This window comes from Falco punctatus (genome assembly GCF_963210335.1).
Source record: "Falco punctatus genome assembly, chromosome: 2".
NCBI classification, from domain to species: Eukaryota; Metazoa; Chordata; class Aves; order Falconiformes; family Falconidae; genus Falco; species Falco punctatus.
In genome coordinates this window covers 4,270,782-4,288,131 of record NC_137581.1, presented here as the reverse complement: position 1 = coordinate 4,288,131, position 17,350 = coordinate 4,270,782, and the positions used below count along the sequence as shown (strand labels likewise).

Below are 17,350 nucleotides of genomic sequence, written 5' to 3'. Positions count from 1 at the left end.
ACATCAATTTAGGAACAGTGTCACATCCCTTGTTAATGAACCACTAGGATTAACTGAAGGAAAGTAGGTGTTTGAGTGCTAAATGAATGTCTGTGCTGATCAGAGTAATCCTCCAAGAGCATCACTCACCCAGCCAGTCTCCTCTCATCTGGGAGAGAGGAAAACACTTCACTTCTGCAAAGCAGAAGAGCAAAGGATAAGTTTTAGTTGCCAGTATTTATCACCTGATTAGCAGCACAAGTGTTCTTCATTCAGAGCTTAAGTGAATCCAAAATAACCCCCTTGTTGGCTGCTCCACAGGTCCCTGCCGCTGAAGCAGCCTGGGGGGTGCTTTGTGCCAGCCAGCCACCTTTCTCCAAATCGCTTGGTGTGTCCTGGCCCCGTGCCCTGAGATACAGCAACTGCAAAAACTGCACGAAGGGGCAATTAGGCTTCAATTAAACATGGTCTGAACTGCAAAAGAGGCACCACCCTGGGTGGACTGCATAGGGTGGATAGGGGCAACAGGTTGGCCATCCAGTGCCAACGGTCTCCTCATGGGAGATGCAGCTACAACCCAGCTACCCCAGTGTCTCTCTACTCCCACGTCCCTGCTGTGGAGGAAGAACATAGGGAGCATTTAGTGATGATCCTCCAGAACTGCTGATCTGAGATTTTAGAGTTTATAATGTCTTAGCTTGCAGGTCAAAGACAGGGAGAGCAGCTGTGCCTTCAGCTCTATTTGGAAACCAAGGTTAGGACCTTGCCTGCGTAAGGCCAGTTACAGAAGTTTTAATTCATGCAGCAGCCTTTGCAGGCAGCTCAGCAATGCATTGAAGTGCTGTTGTATACAGGGCTTATAGCAATGCTCACAGCATTTTCTCCTTGGCATCAGGACCAGTTTCCAGATGCCACAAAGAAGCCCAAGTGCATCACCTGCCCTCAGAAAAGCCTTAAAAATAAATGGCCCAATAGGAAAATCTAAATAATACACCAGATTTACTCCTTGTAGAACAGCAGACAGCCTCATTGAGCAGTCAGGGAATGCACCCAGTAGCCAAAACATGCACCCACCCTGCTAAAAGCATCAGGGAAGGAGCTAACCTCTGGACCTCCAGCTGAGGAAGAGGGTGAAGGACGGGGAGAAGTCCCCAGGGAGGTCACGGGGACATCTTAACAGTGAATGAGCTCCTTTTGAGTGACAATCAGGCAGGACTTTCGCAGTTTCAGCACTCACTGCTACAGAGAGACACATGCAAAGTGGCAGTGCTGGGACAGGATGGTTGCCAGCTGCATGAATACAACAGGCTGAGAGAGAAGGATGCTGCTTTGGACTGAGATGCAGGATGCCGAGTCCAAGCAGAGATGCTTGGACTGTTGCATGAGCTGGGTTGACAGATGGACAAGGACATTTCCACGGGAGGGTGTGCAGACAGAACCAGAGAGATATAGGAAGGGAGCCTGGAAAGGAGAGGAGGGAGGTGTGGTGCCTTTCGAAAAGCCACGCTTGAGTTAAGGCAGGAGTTATGGGTTTGACGCAGGAGATGCTGGACGCTGCTCCACAGTCTGTCCCGTGGCTGAGTGCTGGCACTGGCTGCTCATTCATAAAATTACTGCTCCTCCCCAGGCAGCTCTGCAATGACAGCTTGGAGCTGTATTTTCCAATGACCCTTGCAACTCTGACTTCCACGAGACACCCTGAGCAATGTCCATCCCTATGAGAACAGGACCGCGGTGCTCTCGACCGAGGTGCTCCAGCCTTTCTGCTGCCCAAATTTACCTGGGAGAAAAGGGCCTTGCCCTCCTGTCCCAACCCACAGTGACTGTCACCTAGACAGCCATCTGTCCTCGCTGCGGGGCTGCTCTCACATGAGAGGGCAGAGATGGGTTTGAGCTACAAAGGAAATGTCATGCAGAACAAGAAATGATATTGTTCAGAATAATTTAAAAAAATGAACAAACTTGAAAAATAATTAAAACGAAGGGATAGGGGATATGTTCTTAGGGCAGTATTAAAGTCCATTACTCTAATTTCATGCTGACCAGGCTGAACTTCAGATCTGCCACATTAAAATGCTTAAGGGCTGTCTAATTACTCTTTGCCTTCTTGCACTGAGCTAGGATGCTCCAGGAGCACAAGAACTGGGCGTTTTCATGCCTGGTCCAAATTAACAACCCTACACTTGCACATGAGTGTGTTTGTGTGTGAGCAGGGAGGGGAATCTGCACTCACAGCTCTTAGCAGAGCCAAATTTGTGGCAACAGTGGCCTGAGCCCAACTTCAGTCCAACCCTGAAGGAGTTAAACAGGAAACTATTTTGTTGGAGGACTGAGCCAGACTTATGACTCAGGGGTGTTGCACACTGGCCCTTTTCACCTCCAGCATCATCCAGGCATTCCAGCTCCTGCCAGCTGGTAACGATCAGGGCTCTGAGCACTGCAATGGGGGAGAAGGATTGAAAGCACTTGCATTGGCCAGGACCAGGTACTTGCTGAAAAGCTCTTCCTTCCTCCCCCACAGACTGCTTACTCTCCTTCCCTTCCAGCTCAGAGGCTCCTGTACCACACAGCTATCTGGCACAGGCTAACCACACTTGCTTTATCTCAAGTCTGCACCCCGTCCAGGAGCAAAGGGCTCCTTGCTTGGAGATTCTGCAGTTGTCTGCCTCTAGGTCAGACAAAACACTTTGTCCTTAGAGGACAGGATCTGCTGGCCCGTGTTCTCCAGCTCTGTTCTCATTAAACACGAGATATGTTTGATATCACATTGTAAAGGCATAGCATCAGCCAAGAAGATGAAGCAGGAACCAGGCATGTGGTTGCCCAGTCTGCAACCAGGTGCAACCTGGTAGGGGCAACCTACAACACTGCAGCCCAATAGCAGGGTGTTCAGAGCAGCCAGGCTCTTCCTAAAAATGTTATTTAATTTTTTTTCCAGTCTCCTTGGGTGTTTCTGTTGACAGACACAGGACAACACTGGGGTTGACCTTCCACCTGCTAACACAAAAGTCCAGCTCAGCAGTGGGAGATGCTGCCGACACAAGGACAGCTTCACATGCCTTTTCTCCAGAAACCAGGGAAGATGCAGTTGAACCGTGAATCACTCTCTACACTGAACACAAGATAAGCGCTCCACACCTTTTAGCCAACATGTCTATGAACAAAAAAGCCCCAAGTCACAGGCTAAAAAGTGACAGTCCCATTGAAAGGCTATCAGGACCGGCAGCACATGGTCCACAGCAGGTCTGAGCTGCATCCCCAAAGCCCTTTCCCACTCCCAGTTGTACATCTACCGTAGTTTTGGCTTGGAGTCGGAGTGCCATGGCCCAGAGCCAGCCGCACCGCATAGCATCCTGCATTAGCAATGTCCAGAAGGACTGGGAGGTGAAGCTACACTGACGAAAATTAGAAAAAAAGACATTATTTCTTCTTAAATTGACTGCGGTTAACCAGGGGAGCTAATTCCTATGGGAATTTATAGGTAGTTCACCTCCAGATGTTTCTGAGCAGAGTTGGGCATCTTTCCAGAGCAGCTGCTTTAGCCAAAATGCAAATTAACGAGCATTTACAGTGGTTACTTGCTGAAACAAAACTGCTGAAGAATAGAAAACAGAATGAGCCTTTCTGTGCTTTATCTCTTCCCTTCATCCGGTGGTATCCCTGTTCTCCTCTAAGAGCTAAAAACTCCACTAGGCTAAAGGTGGAACAACCATTTTTACTCTTAATTATATTTATATCAAGTTCTGACTTTTGTCAGTAATTTACTGCAGCAGAGGTGGGATCAGAATCCGGACACCTGAACACAGCACTGTTTAGCCAGAGGGTTAATCTTGCACGCATGTACATGAGGACCAGCCGCTCCCCCTCAGAAACTCGGCATAGTGGATTTAGTCTCAAAAAAATCCTTGATGTGGTTAGAGGCTGTTTGTTCTGGGTAAACTTGCTGTATCGATAAGCTTTCTGCAAAAGTGGCTAAGTACAGCAAATGCTCCCTGATGACATCTCCTCCTCTGTGGAGTGGGAAAAAGCATCATCCTCCATCTGCAGGGATGCTGGTCCCTCCTGCAAAGCACTCAGAGACATAAAGAGGAAGTTACTGTCTAGCAGCTGGCTATTACTGCAAAAAACTCGGGAAAAAAAGTAGTCTTTCATTTAAAATGCATTTGCAGCACTGCCAGGGAAGGAGCCAGGGTCACTCATCCTAGCAGAGAATTAGTGCATGTGACTCCGTATCACCAAGGCAAGCCTGGCTGGCCACATCCGCACAAAATCGGCCACAGAGAGTATGTCGGATTTGGAGGCTGTTTCCAGTAATGCACGGTGATTTTTATCATGCTGCCTTTATTTCCTCTGGTTTTCTCCCTCCAGAACATTGCTCCCTTGTTGCTTAATGGCAAGAAGACAGCGCAGGGAGACAGAGCCAGCAAGAGGGCTTGGGTATGTGCAGCCTTTGTGTATGTTTTTTCCTGGGAAGGCTGGGGTTAATGGGAGTCTGGGGGTCTGGGAATCAAGGAACCAGCTGGGTGTGATGGCCAGGAGTTCCCTTTTGCTTGGATAACTCACACTGGGGACACCTTTGGCATCAGGAGTTCCTCGTTCCTTGCAGGTATGAGTCACCATTTGCAAACAGTCGCTGTTGGAGCTGCAGGAAGAAAGGGCAGCCCTGAACCGTAAACACCCTAATAACCCTGTGCTGGTGGCAAGCACTGCCTGGCAAGAGCATTGCACACAAGATGTGTTTGTGGCACCAGCCAGACTGGCCCTTCTGCTCAGCACAGACGTTAAGGTCAGATGGGACCAGGACATATGTTTGAAGGCATCCTGGCACAGGCAGGAGTAACAAGCTCAAAGCAAAGCTGGTGGCAGCATTCCCAATCAGGCTGGGAAAAGCAGGAGGCTGGAGAGACACAGGACTAGCAGGGACAGGGGTGGAAGAACAGCAGAAGGAGATGGCAGAAGGACAGACCTACAAACAGGGGGAAGAGGAAGGCTAGAACGTGTCACCAAGCAGCCAGGATTGGCTGAGGCATGCAGAGGGGAGCTGAAGATATTCACCACTCTGGGTCCAGTTCATCCCAACCCACTCATGCTTTGGGGAAAACGTAAAAGCTCAGTTTTGGGTATCCCCCAGCACAGCCCCAGGTCCTGTTCAAGCCCTGGGCCAGCTTTACCATGGCAAGCACATGTTACAATAGGCTTGTTCTCCAGACCACAGCAGAGTTAAAAACCCTTGTAGATCAGCAGAGGTTGCAGGACAGGCACCGAAAGGTGAATTAATGGGCTTTGCCTACACCCAGCCCCTGGAGAAATGCACTGCTCTGCTTTGCTAACCCTTCCGTGGCCCAGCACCCAGACCTTGACCCTGGTTAATAATTGCCAGGAGCAGCACAGAGCACCAGCAACAACAAAGCACTCCTGAGCTCCTCAGCAGCCCTGAGGCTTCCCCAAACAACCCTTCCTGGTGGCGGGAACCTTCTCCAGGGCTCCCCCAGCTTTATATACAGCAGCTCAAACCAGGATGGAGTAGCACAGGGATGTGGGGCTGGACTCACGTAGTAAGGTCTAGGTTCAAACATGGCATTGCTCACTCAGAGCAGGTTTTCAGGCACTGGAGAAACACAGCCTAGGAAGAGCAGTCACACATGCAGAACTGAGCCACCTCCATCTATGGTCATCCAGCCACATGGACCTTGCTTATTCCAAGAGGGCTGTCACCCCACACATGCACTGCTTTGAACACAGACCACCCACCCCATGAGGTTACAGGAGTGCTGAGCCCTTCTCAGCATCCATTTTGATCACCGTTGGTAAAAAAAAAAAAAAAAAAAAAAAAAAAAAACCAAACCCAAAGGATGCTATCTTTGCAGGAGTGGACTGAACATATATTTCTATTATTTATTCAGGACTTCTAATTGAATGTCTGGACCAGATTCTTTTAAATCTGGTCACACTGACTCCACTGGAAGCCCTGCACCACGTCAATACACTTGTGCTGTTTTTCTTGCCAGCTGGGCAAAAAAATTATAGTCTAAAGACAGACCTGTACCTTTGTGGTATGGCTAGAGGGAAGGACAGAAGCAGCACAGGGCACCACTTGAGGTAGCCTAGAGAGCCTTCTTCTTGAGCATTATGGGTCACAGAGGTGCTTAACTAAGGGATTTGGGTAACCGGAAAATTCATTCAGAAAACTCATCATTAGCACAGATAAAATGCAGCACGTCTCCACACAAATGCTCTGCCTTCCATAGCTTCTGCAGCCTCTAGGATAATTAAAGCAATTGAACTTCAAAAGATGCAGAGACGCATGCCTGAGGAGCAGAAGAGATAACAGGGCTGCAGCTACTCTGCAAAAGACAGAATCAAGGCAGCTGGATCCTACAAGATCATCCCTCCCAGACAAGCTGTGCTATTTGTCCTTCTGGCTGATCCTAAGCATCCCTGCTGCAGTTTCAGCCCAGACCACGTCATAACACCAACACCTTCCCCAGGGCTACGGGTTTCTTCTCTCTCCCTCACCTTCACCCCTTGGCTGCAGGCAGAGCCCAAAACTGTCCTCTTGGAGGCCTGGAGGTACAACCAAGTCCTTCAGGTGTCCTCCTGAGAGACTCCTGGCCATACCAGAAATGTGTCCCTTGACCTGCTCCACTTCAAACCAAGCAGGATTCAACCATCACCTGCAATTTCAGCCAGCGAGGGCTCCTCGCTCCCCACTGCTTCTGATGATGGGCTCCACACCCCACAGAGGATTGGCTTTGTCCCAACCCTCCAGCTCCTGGACCCAAGTCAGGACTCAAACCTCTGCCAAGACAACTTCTCCCAGCTTTGGCTAATAAACAGTTTTAGTATTTCCTCTTTGCATGATCTAGACCTGAATAAAAGCACCGAGGCACTCTGCTCCTTGCCTGCCGCCTGCTTGGGTCCTCCGTTTTCAGTTTTCCCCTTTGAGAGGCTCATAACCCCCTTGCCAGCCCTTTCCTGAGCCCCACGTCCTATAAATCCCATAGCCACAACAGCAAATATCCAGACCACACCTAGGTACTGCCTGACTTCAGAAGAGCATTCTCCTTGTCTGCAAAACCTTCAGGATGTGCCAGCAAGATCAGCCATTTTTTTAATTTACCTCCTTTTCCCTCCCTGCCTTTAATAAGTTTTCCTTTCTGTGACTCCTCCACAGCACTGCGAGTACAAAAGTGGTATTTAAAGGCTTGTGGCAACTCAATTTGTTAAGTGTTTTGAAGAGGGAAGCCTCTCTCAGGTCAACTGGATCACCTCAGATGTGTGGGGTTTATTAGAAATCTTCGTTACTGGAGCCACACAGCTCTTGCAAGCTGAAAGGTCTGAACGTAAGATCCCGATGTCTCCGTTTGAGCTCTCCGAGTTGTGTTTCTGCCTTGGATGCTGTAACAACCCCAACCTCCCAGTCAACTTTTGCCCCCTTATTCCTTTATTTCAGCAGTGCTGCTCTTCTCTAACATAGAGGCAAGAGTTTGCCACGCTGCCCTCGGAGCTGAAAGGCTGCAGCCTTTCACCAGGAGGGACTAGATGCCACTTCCCTCGCCCAGGGAGACGGGTACAGGTCACGATGCTGAGCACCGCAGCTTACCTCCATTCAGCCTCATCTCCCTACCAAGCATCTTCCCTGTCAAGTAGCGGGAGGCTGGATGGATACCTCCTGTGAGACACATCTGGTCCATGACCTACAGCTGGATGACCAAAGCCAACCAAACACCACAGCACCACTCCTGCTATGCACCGTGGCTGACACGCCACAGCAGTGCAATATTTGCTAGGGTAGGGACAGACTGTCTCCTGCTGTGGAGACACTGTGCACAGCAGAAATATTCAGGGAGAGACTGATCCATTTCACAAGGTACAGCAGGCTCCAGAACGTGCAAGAGGTCTCCATGCACCATCTCAACATGACCTGGGTAGGGGGTCATGCTCCCCTTTGTTTGCGTTTGCTTCCCAGCACTTCTGTAACAGGATCAGCCATCAGGATGTGCTGCATCCCCATGTCATCCTGCTCCATGTGGTCCAGAGGGCAAGGTAGGACTCTGCACCCATGGGCTCCACATGGTCTTCTGGGTCCCTTCCTGTGGTAACCCAGAAAAAGACCCTGCCCTTTGCTAGCCCTTTCTTAGCAGCCTGAGCTGTGCCCTCAGGCAGGCTCCCCAGGTCAAACTAACCCATCGCCAAGCCACAAGCCTGAACAGTAAGACCAAAACCCTGCTCCTCATACTGCAACTCCAACCTCGCGTTTGGGGCTAAAATCCAAAATCACCGCTCCTCTGAGAGCATCCACTGCCCTGTGGCATTCACCTTCCCAGGGCTGCCCCTGAGGTACATCTCCCAGAGGCCAGGATTACAGGCAGCAGCATCAGGGGAGACCCTACACAGGCAGGATAAAAAGCAGCTGTCCACCCAGCTCAAAAGATTTCTCCCCGATGAGGTTTTCTGCTCTTTTTAAGCTCTCCTGCTTTGCTGGAGCCCAGCATGGCTGTGCTTACTCCTGCTGCCACGGCTGGCAGCTGGATCCATCACCCCTGCTCTCACCCCAGTGATAACGTCTGTCACCGCTCTGATGGAAACTGGAAACTCTGCCCGAAGCTGGAGCAGGCACCAGCTTATCTGCAAGGAGGTTGCTCAGGGCATGTTACTACCACACAGTTAACGGCAAGCGGGAGACCACGGGCCGGGCACAGGGCTCTGGGATGGAGGTACAGAGCAAGCATCCTGCTGGAAGTCCTTGCTCCATATCTCTTCAGATACCCTCATGCTGCTGCAGCCCTGAACTGCAGCAGCAACTCACAGGGTATGTACCAGATGTACCCTGACGTGGGGAAGGGTTTCGCTTCCCCTCATGGGACAGGAACTCACTGCAGCCACGGCCACAGCCCCGCATTAGGCACAAATCACTGCTCTCCTGCTCCTGCACGAAGACCTGCCGGGCAGCCGAAGGCAAGACTTGCCAGGCGAGCAGCCAACAGACACCATCCCCATCCAACGCCCACACAGCAGCGGGTGGCCTGGCTCTGCAAGAGCCGAGTTTGCAGCTGCAGCTTGTACCAGTGCAAGACTTCCCTTTGCTGGGCAGAGAAATCACGTCCCTTTATCACCCCGGAGCAAGCCTTACAATACTTACACATACTCAGACAACTGGTAGGACCAGCTCTGCAAGGCTTTCTGAGCAGCAAGCCTGCAAATACTTTGTAAGCAGCTCTTGCTTACCAGGGTGTGGCTTGCACAAAATAAAACAAAGCAACCCGAAATCCTGTGGGACAAACAGGGGTGCTTCCTTCTCTGTATGGGGTCTGGGGGCAACGGTGGAACAGCTCAGGCTGGGCTGAGAAGGGATGGAGTCAACCAGAGCCACCTGCATCCTGCACCGAGGAGCCAAGGAACCCCAAACAAGTAGAAATGCAATGTCAGCTGGAGTGGAGGGTGCTAACTGCAACAGAGCAATACGTTTTCTCAGCCAGGGAATTCATTGTATGAATTATCTAGAGTTACAACCAAAAAACCCAGCAACAACAAAAACACAGTGGGGAAAAAGCATCCTGGTTTAAGGGAAGGCCAGGCAGCAGCAGAGCCCTTACCCTTTTCACCCAGTGATCAGAGACCTGCTGTCTGTCATGTTGTAACTCCATAGAGAGTATTACGTGTCCCTTTCCCTGGTGGTAAAAGCATAGCCCTGCCCTGGGCTGCCACAGTCTTGTTTGGTTACTTACAGCCAGATTAGAGGATAAACCTTAAAGGAATAAACCGGGGCTACAGCCTCCCTCATCTGAGGGTCAGCCGCAGCCAGCCAAGGAGACAATCTGCCCGATCAGCTAAGGAGGTCCCTGCAGGGTGGGGAGAAGAAGCTCTCTCCCGTACACCATTTCGGAGCTTCCCACTAAGGTTGCCAGCCTCCCAGCGTGGGGCTGAGTTAAGGTGGTTGGGATGCTTTACAGTCCGCTCTCCCCATAACCTACGTTCATGACTGATTGCAGTCACAGGACTTGAGAGAGCAGAGACAACGCTCAGATGGACGGCACGAGGACTAAGTCTGGTCATTTTTGCGCAAGGACAAACGAAGGGGCAGGGAGTGCTTTTCTGTGCCAGAAGAGTATTTTAAGGTAAAATGCATCAAAGTGTTATTGAATTGGGACATGCCTCCTAGAGCACATGAAAGCTGCCTAAGGGATGCACGAGCAGGCAGGGGGTGAGGAGCTCAGTCCAGCCCCCTCTGAAGGGCTGGATCAGGCCCAAAGGAGCTGGTTCTCTGACCTACATGCTGCAAACCCCGTGGGCTTCCAGCATGGCTTTGCAGTGGTATCATCTGTCACTTCTCCAGCACAGGAGGATCCCCAAAGCATGAAGATCTGCAATACTGGCTGAAAACTAATGCGTAGTGCAGAATGGCAAAAACTGTTAAAACCTCCTGGGTCCCAGAGTGTGGAGCAGAAAGGACTTTTTTTCCCATAGGGGGAGAAAAACTCAATGGCAAGCATCCCTATTCCACCACGACCTCAAGAAGTTACGCCTATACTGAGGCACCAGAACGGGGGTCTCTCCTACAGTCTAAGCCAATTTTAGCAGGAATAACCTATGGATGAAAAGGCTTCATGGTGCAAAGAGGAGAGCTAAGAGCAGGGGAAGGGTTAATGTTGCAGCCAGACAGATGTCCGACTGTTGTGAAAATCAGCCCCCATGAATCCAATGGGTCTGCGTCCATTTTCTGCAGCGCCCAGAGTCTGGCCCTTTCTCCCTGGGTAATCAACTGGAAGTGTGCAGAGCCAGAGTAATCACTGCACCTCATTCCCCATCCGTGACTCTGCCTGCGGGGCCAGGAGATGGAGGAGCACCGCCTGGCCTGAAGCAGGTCAATGCAAGCCCATCGCTGAGCCTTTGTGCTCCACAAGCAGCTCAGAAGAGCAGGCAAAGGCATGGAGACATCAGCAAATAAACGGTACCCAAGCGTGCCAAATGACACCACAGCACGAGCAAAGGACCATGGACGCCTCTCTGGGGGCTGAAACCCTCCTGCAAGTATGGAAGTTGCTTCACTTCTGGACATCTGCAGAGAAAGGAGTTGACACCTCCGAATACTAGTGAGGAGGAGGGAGAGTGCCTGATCCCCCAGCCTTCAAGGCACAGCTGTATCCTTCTCATTCTCCCTGTATTAACCTGCTGCTGCCTTGCTTGGAGTAAGCATCAGGAGAGGGGTCTTAGCACCCCTGGACTGGCCAAAATTAGCCAGTAATGAAAGCACAAGTATGAGCAGATTTTGAGGATGCAGCCATTCTTAATATCACCATACTCCAGCACAAACACTATCTAAATCTCTTGGGATCAGATCCAAAGCCTTCTTAAAGCATAGATGCTTTGTTATTAATCTGTACAGCGACCAGGGAAGGGACAGCTGGGATTTTTTGAGGCATAATCAAAGACAAAAAAAACTATCTCGGTGACATGGCTGGGCTTCATCTGCTTTGTGCCTGGTCTGGTCCTGCATGAGGCAGGTGGTGAGACCTGCTTGGCTAACAGCCCTTCCCAAAGGAGATACCAGGACCGGGTGTCTGGACCAGAGGGTCCTGGCCTCCTACATTGACAAGCCCCAAATCCTCCTCATATCATAGTCAGGCACCTTAGAGGAGAGGTAATGTGCTCTAATTCACACTCTCCTAGCCTCCTCCGATGGGATGCAATTGCAGAGCCTCTAGATAAGCCTCCCAAGCTAAATTAAATGAATTCACACCCATTTGTCCCCACGCCAATCCTGTCCTCCAGTTTAAATAGCTCTTCTGCTTCCCTGGTGTTCACCCCTCGGATGTATTTATACTCAGCAAGCACATCCCCTCTCTGCCTTTGTTTCGCTGAGCTTTTATAGCCTGGTATAATAGCTCTCCATCCCTCTGATCAGCCTCACAGCCCAGATTCACTGCACCTGCTCCAGGCTGAGTTAATCCCTCTCAAGCACCAGATCTCAAAGCCCCATTCCTCCGTGTTAACTCTTCCATAACCCTGTCCCAGAAACACCCTTTGCCTGGTTCCCCTTGCCTTTTTGCAGTACTCCCAGTGGCACCCAGCACCAACAGGCCCTGAACCCCCAGTCTCGGCTGTCCCAACATGATTCAGCCTCCAAACATAGCACAAAGCCCAGCCATACAGTGTCCCACTGATAGATGTCCTAGAGGACGTGCCCACACACTGCAATTCACCCTCGAGGTCAGCCCCTTCCCTCTGGCCGAGCAGCGCATCCACCCCATACGGATGGTGCCTCTCAGCTTGGTTTTGCAGGTTAATCACAGCATTAAAAAAGAGAATGAGCTCAGATCTTCCCTTAAAAGCTTCAAGCAGATTTAAGCTCTCCTGCATGGGGTTAATCCATCCAGCAGTGTCCTTTGCCACCTTCCCTAGCCACCCCACCCCACCCCTTGGCAGAAGTCTTCTCCACTGACATACTCCCGCATGCCAGGTGTGTAAAGCCCCTTCAAGTCCAAAGGAGACCTGTATCATCTCCTTTGCCTAAAAAGGAGAGCAAACCCACAGGCAAAGCACAGCCCCCTTGGTAACAGTCCTAGGGTTCCACCACCCCACCATCCCACCTCAGGGCTTGAGGATGCCTGAGGTAGCTCTCCATGGGCATCCATCACCAGCTGGAAGAGCTGCCTTGAACAGACAGCGCTGCAGGGGAGACGGCAGCCACCCAGGGATTTTGCTGGGCTCACGGCCATGTCAAAGCCCCACCTAAGTAATTTCTTACCAGAATGGGCAAGGGCGGGGGGGCAGATGGCAGACAGCAGGGTTGGAGTTGAGTCTGCCACAAACCTCCCAAGTGCCTTAGTCATGTTGCTTTGCCTCTTTTTTAGGTGTCACCGCTTTGCTTCTGCATGTCACATGGGGTGTCCCTAAGACATGATAAAGGGGCTTGATTTCTACTCTGAGCAGGGCCTGCTATAGAAGCCCTGCTGCCTTCCTCAAAACCTGCTTTTCCTTTCACTAATGCCTTGATCCTCAACTCTGCTGCCAACGAGAAAGTTTTTCCCAACCAATTCTAGCACATGACTCCTGGCAAGCACCAGACACCAAGCGAGCCAGCCCCCACGTACACAGCAGCATCTGTATGCACACACCTGTTGCAGACAGAATTTAGACCTCACATCCAGCTCCCAAGGACAGAGGGTCTCTCAAAGAGCATGCATCAGCCCCTCTTGGGTTTTGCAACCCTGCTGCCTGGCTCACGGGCTGGAGCTGAGCCCCAGGCGATTCACATTAAGGAGCTACTTAAGGAAGAAGGAGGCAGCTGATGCTCCCGGGAGGGAAATAGATTGCACCAGGACATACGTGCCTATAGCAGGATGTTGCACTGAGCAGGAGCTAAGTGGTCAGCACCCCAATCAGGCAGTGCTCCTCCATCCTCACCTGGCTCTGCTTTTCCCACTCCCTGGTTCTTGCAGCCCCAAGGATGCTCCCAACAGGTGACACCTGCTTTCACCTGCACCTGTAAGCTTGCTCCTCCTCAGTTCACTGCTGCCCCGAGCAGCATGGGCGGGCATGGATGCATCTGCCTTGGGCTACCCAACAGCCACGTGCAGAGTGTGGGAGATGCAGCTGCAGGGACGCTGTGTTGCCCTCACCCCGGTATAACACAAGTTCAGCACACTCGGACACCAGGCTGAGCCCGGGAGGAGGATCCAAGCCCCCTAAGATGGAAGAGTGGGTGGAGATGAAAGCACCCCGGGGAAAGTCTGCAGCTCAGTCCTTGCTGGATGCAGCAAGAAAAGCAGCTGAGGATTTAACAGCATCCTCTGCGACCCACTGTGCTTGCTGCCCTGCTTTCATCTCTGTTTGCCATGTCTGCCTGCACTCCCCACCAAGCTCAGAGCTAATACAGCATCCAGGCAGAAACATAATGGTAATCAGTAATTAATAATTAGTAACAAATCCAAGCATCGCATGCAGGTGGATCTGCGGAGCCAGGCGAGCAGCCTGTGCTCACCTGGCAGCTACTGGAGTGGGAGGTGAGGGACAGAGGACCGGAGCCACTTCTGATCGGACATCATCAGAAAGCACCGGCCTGGTTTCTCAGATCCGAAATTATATTTTTCAGGGCAAAAAGAAAGGGAGAAATGGATGGTGCCTCCTACCTCTGGGATATATGGGAAATTCAGATTCACATCTCTGCTTAGAAATCCAAAAAGCCACCAGTGCCCTGCGCCCCAGTAGCAGCCTGGTCTGCCCCACGGGCAGGAGCTCTCTCTCGCCTTAACTTTCCATGAGACTTTCTAAAAGCCCTTGCGTTTGTCCCAAAAAAAAACGGAACAAAGAACAATACTGAAACCTCAGGGTTTTTTCCCAGTGCAGAAATCCTCCTTCTCCAGCCAGCACCGAGGCCTCATGGCTGAAAGTTTCTGCCCAGCTTGGCTCCGCCAGCAGAAACAAGCCGGACTGGGAGCAGCTGAGGGGTTTTAACCATCCGGGGTGCGACTTGCAGATGCACCAGCCGCACGCACCCCGACTTCCAGCGTCCCCGAAAACGCGACCTCCCACCAGCGCCCCCTAAAGGCAAGGGCAGCACCGTGCTCCCGGCAAGGCAGCGCAGGGGAGGGGGCGGGGGCCCGCTTATAGCTTTGTTTGCGTTCCCCCCCCCCCCCGATCTTACACACCCCCACCCCCCAGCATGCAGCTGCCCGGGGGTTCCCACAGCCACAGGTGACCTGAGCATCCCCCGAGGGGGTGGCTGGACCCCCGGGCAGGGCGCGGAGCCGCCTCCCCGCCGCGGGAGCAGCAGCGGGGGGGTGCAGGGACAAGCCGCCCCCGCCGCTCCCCGGGGCCGGGGCTCGCCTTACCTGCCCGGTGCCGGTGCCCCGATGCCGGTGGCCGGTGCCGCCGCTCCGGGCGCGCCGCTGCCCGCAGCGCTTCGCCTCCCGCAAGCACCGCCCCGACGGGGCGGGCAGCGGCCGCCGCCGCCGCGCCTGCGCTGGGACCGGCACCGCGAACGGGGACCGGCACTGGGACCGGGGACCGGGAAGGGGGACCGGCACTGGGAACGGGGACATGCACCGGGAACGGAGACCGGGATCGGGAACTGGCACCCGGCACCGGGACCGGGGACCGGGATCAGGAACCAGGATCGGGAACGCGCACTGGGACCGGGAAGCGGCGCTCCCCACCGCTGGGATCTGGGACTGTCACCGCCTGGCAGCGGGAAATGGGGAGCGGCACTGGCTGGCGCTGGTCCAGAACCTGCGCCTGTGACTGGGGACCAGTCTGGTGAACTGGGAACCCCACTGGGGAGTAGGATCTGGGTCCGGCATTGCCCAGGCCCTAAGAGCTGGGATCATCCGGGAAATGGGCCTATCAGTGGGAACTGGGGCTGGCACCACCCAAATGGGGGACTGGAGCAGGAAACTGGAGCTGCCCAGGCACCAGTACCACCACCAAGGTACTGGGGGCTGGGACCAGCCACCGGGACCTCCCAGGCACTGGAACTTGGACCAGCACTGGGACCAGCATTGCCCTGGCACTAGACACTGGGACATGGTCCTACTGGCTGTGCCTGGGACCTTACACTGGGACTGGGAACTGGGCAAACTGGGGCACCACGCGCCAACACCAGCTGGGCACTGCACACCAGGGCCACCCAGGCACCAGGCAGCTGGGGTGCGTTAGGACATCACCCATGGAGGGTGCAGGGGAGAGTCATCAGGGCTTGCAGGATGTGGGTGCAGAGGGGACGTCCCCCAGTCAGGAATGGTGTTGGGCAGGACCACAGGGCTTGAAGGAGACATGTTTTCCAGCCCAAGACCAACGTTATTCCCTTTTTCTGTTGTGCAAGAGGGAAACTGAGGCACTGGGGAGGGGGGACAAAGGCTGGGCAAGCACTTGGGCCCCCTGCACCACATCCACAGAGGTGGACATGCAACAGGTCTCACAGGGCTGGTGATACCGGCTGTGTCCCTATGATACTGGCTGTTCCCCCACGCTGGAAAACATGCACTTGCAGCCCACAAACACACATCCAGGAGGGGAAAAATAAACATGACCCACCCAAAAGTGCATCCCTCATGGTGGGAAGGGGCCAGTGGGGTTTTACAGACTCTCTGGCATTGGGCAGCCCTGATCTGATGCTCTGACTTGACACACTAGCTTTAGTGGCAGTATTCAGGGTTTATCGTAAGTTAGGCCAAAAAGAGATGGCAAGGGAAGAATAAATGAAGAGAATGGTTGTAAATGATGGGAATAAACTTCTCATATTCAAAATTATGGGTGATTAGAATCATTCAGATGACAAAAAACCAGGACCAAAGGTTAGCCTGCCCTGTTAACCTGCCAGCAATAGGAATTGCACCCCACTTTCCCTGGGCTTTTATAGGACTTTTATAGGACTGTCTCCCTGGGACAGTCCCCACAGGAGACAGGATGCATGACACAGAGGATTCCCTGTCCTCTCCTCCTGGCAGAACACAGCGACTGAAGGAATGGGGACAATGGTGACAAGTTCCTGGCTGGCAGCAGGCACAGCCCCTCTGTGACTACCCCACCATCCCAAGTGCCTGTGCATGATGGTACAAGGCTCTGCAAATAGAACCAAACAACGATGAGGATGGTGGTTCGTCTAGCATGGAGGTGTCACCAAGGTTAAGTTGGTCTATGTCCTGTGTCAAAACTGCTTCCATAAAGAAAAAAAGATGGGTCGCTGTCATAGGGGACTCCCTTCTGAACGAAACAGCAGGGCCAATATGCAGACAAGACCCACTTCTTAGGGAAGTCTAGTGCCTCCCTGGGCCTGAGTTAAAGATGTGAAGAGAAAGCTTCCCACCCTGGTATGGCCCTCAGGTTACTATCCATTAGTGATTTTTCAGGTGGGCAGCGATGAAGTTGCAACAAGAAATCCGAAGGCAATCAAGAGAGACTTCTGGGCCTTGGGACAACTGGTTAAGGGATCAGGAGCACAAGTGGTGTTCTCCCCTGTCCTTCCAGTTCCAGGGAACGATGAGGGAAGAAACAGGAACACCCAGCAGATCAATACCTGGCTCTGAGCTTGCTGGCAGAATTTTAGGTTTTTTGATCCTGGGTCAGTTTACATGACACCAGGCCTGCTGGCCACAGAGGGGTGTAACTGTCTCCAAGTGGGAAAAGGATCCTTGTGCAGGAGTTAGCAGGACTCAGTGAAAGACATTTAAACTGGATTTGAAGGGGGAAAGGGATAAATCCAGGCTCTCTAGAGGAGAGCCTGGGGGCAGCACACCAATGTTTGAGGGACGGTGTGCTAGTGAGATCCTTTGGTCTGCTGTCTCAGTGGAGGCAGGGGACGGAGACGCTAGGGTTACTGGTGTGTTGGAAACCACGGAAGTACCTGAGAATAGTCACATAGGAATTAGGG

At 52.6% G+C, this 17,350-nt stretch overlaps 1 protein-coding gene across 1 annotated transcript in view; it reads right to left on the bottom strand.

Moving 5' to 3' along the window:
* Positions 1-16,275, bottom strand: part of CAPN5 (calpain 5) — a 57,568-nt gene extending 41,293 nt beyond the window's left edge. The window contains exon 1 of the mRNA XM_080374781.1: positions 14,814-16,275. Coding sequence (XP_080230907.1) covers positions 14,814-15,023 — 210 coding nt within the window. The 5' untranslated portion in view covers positions 15,024-16,275. The remainder of the gene's footprint in view (positions 1-14,813) is intronic.
* Between the last annotated feature and the right edge of the window lie 1,075 nt (positions 16,276-17,350).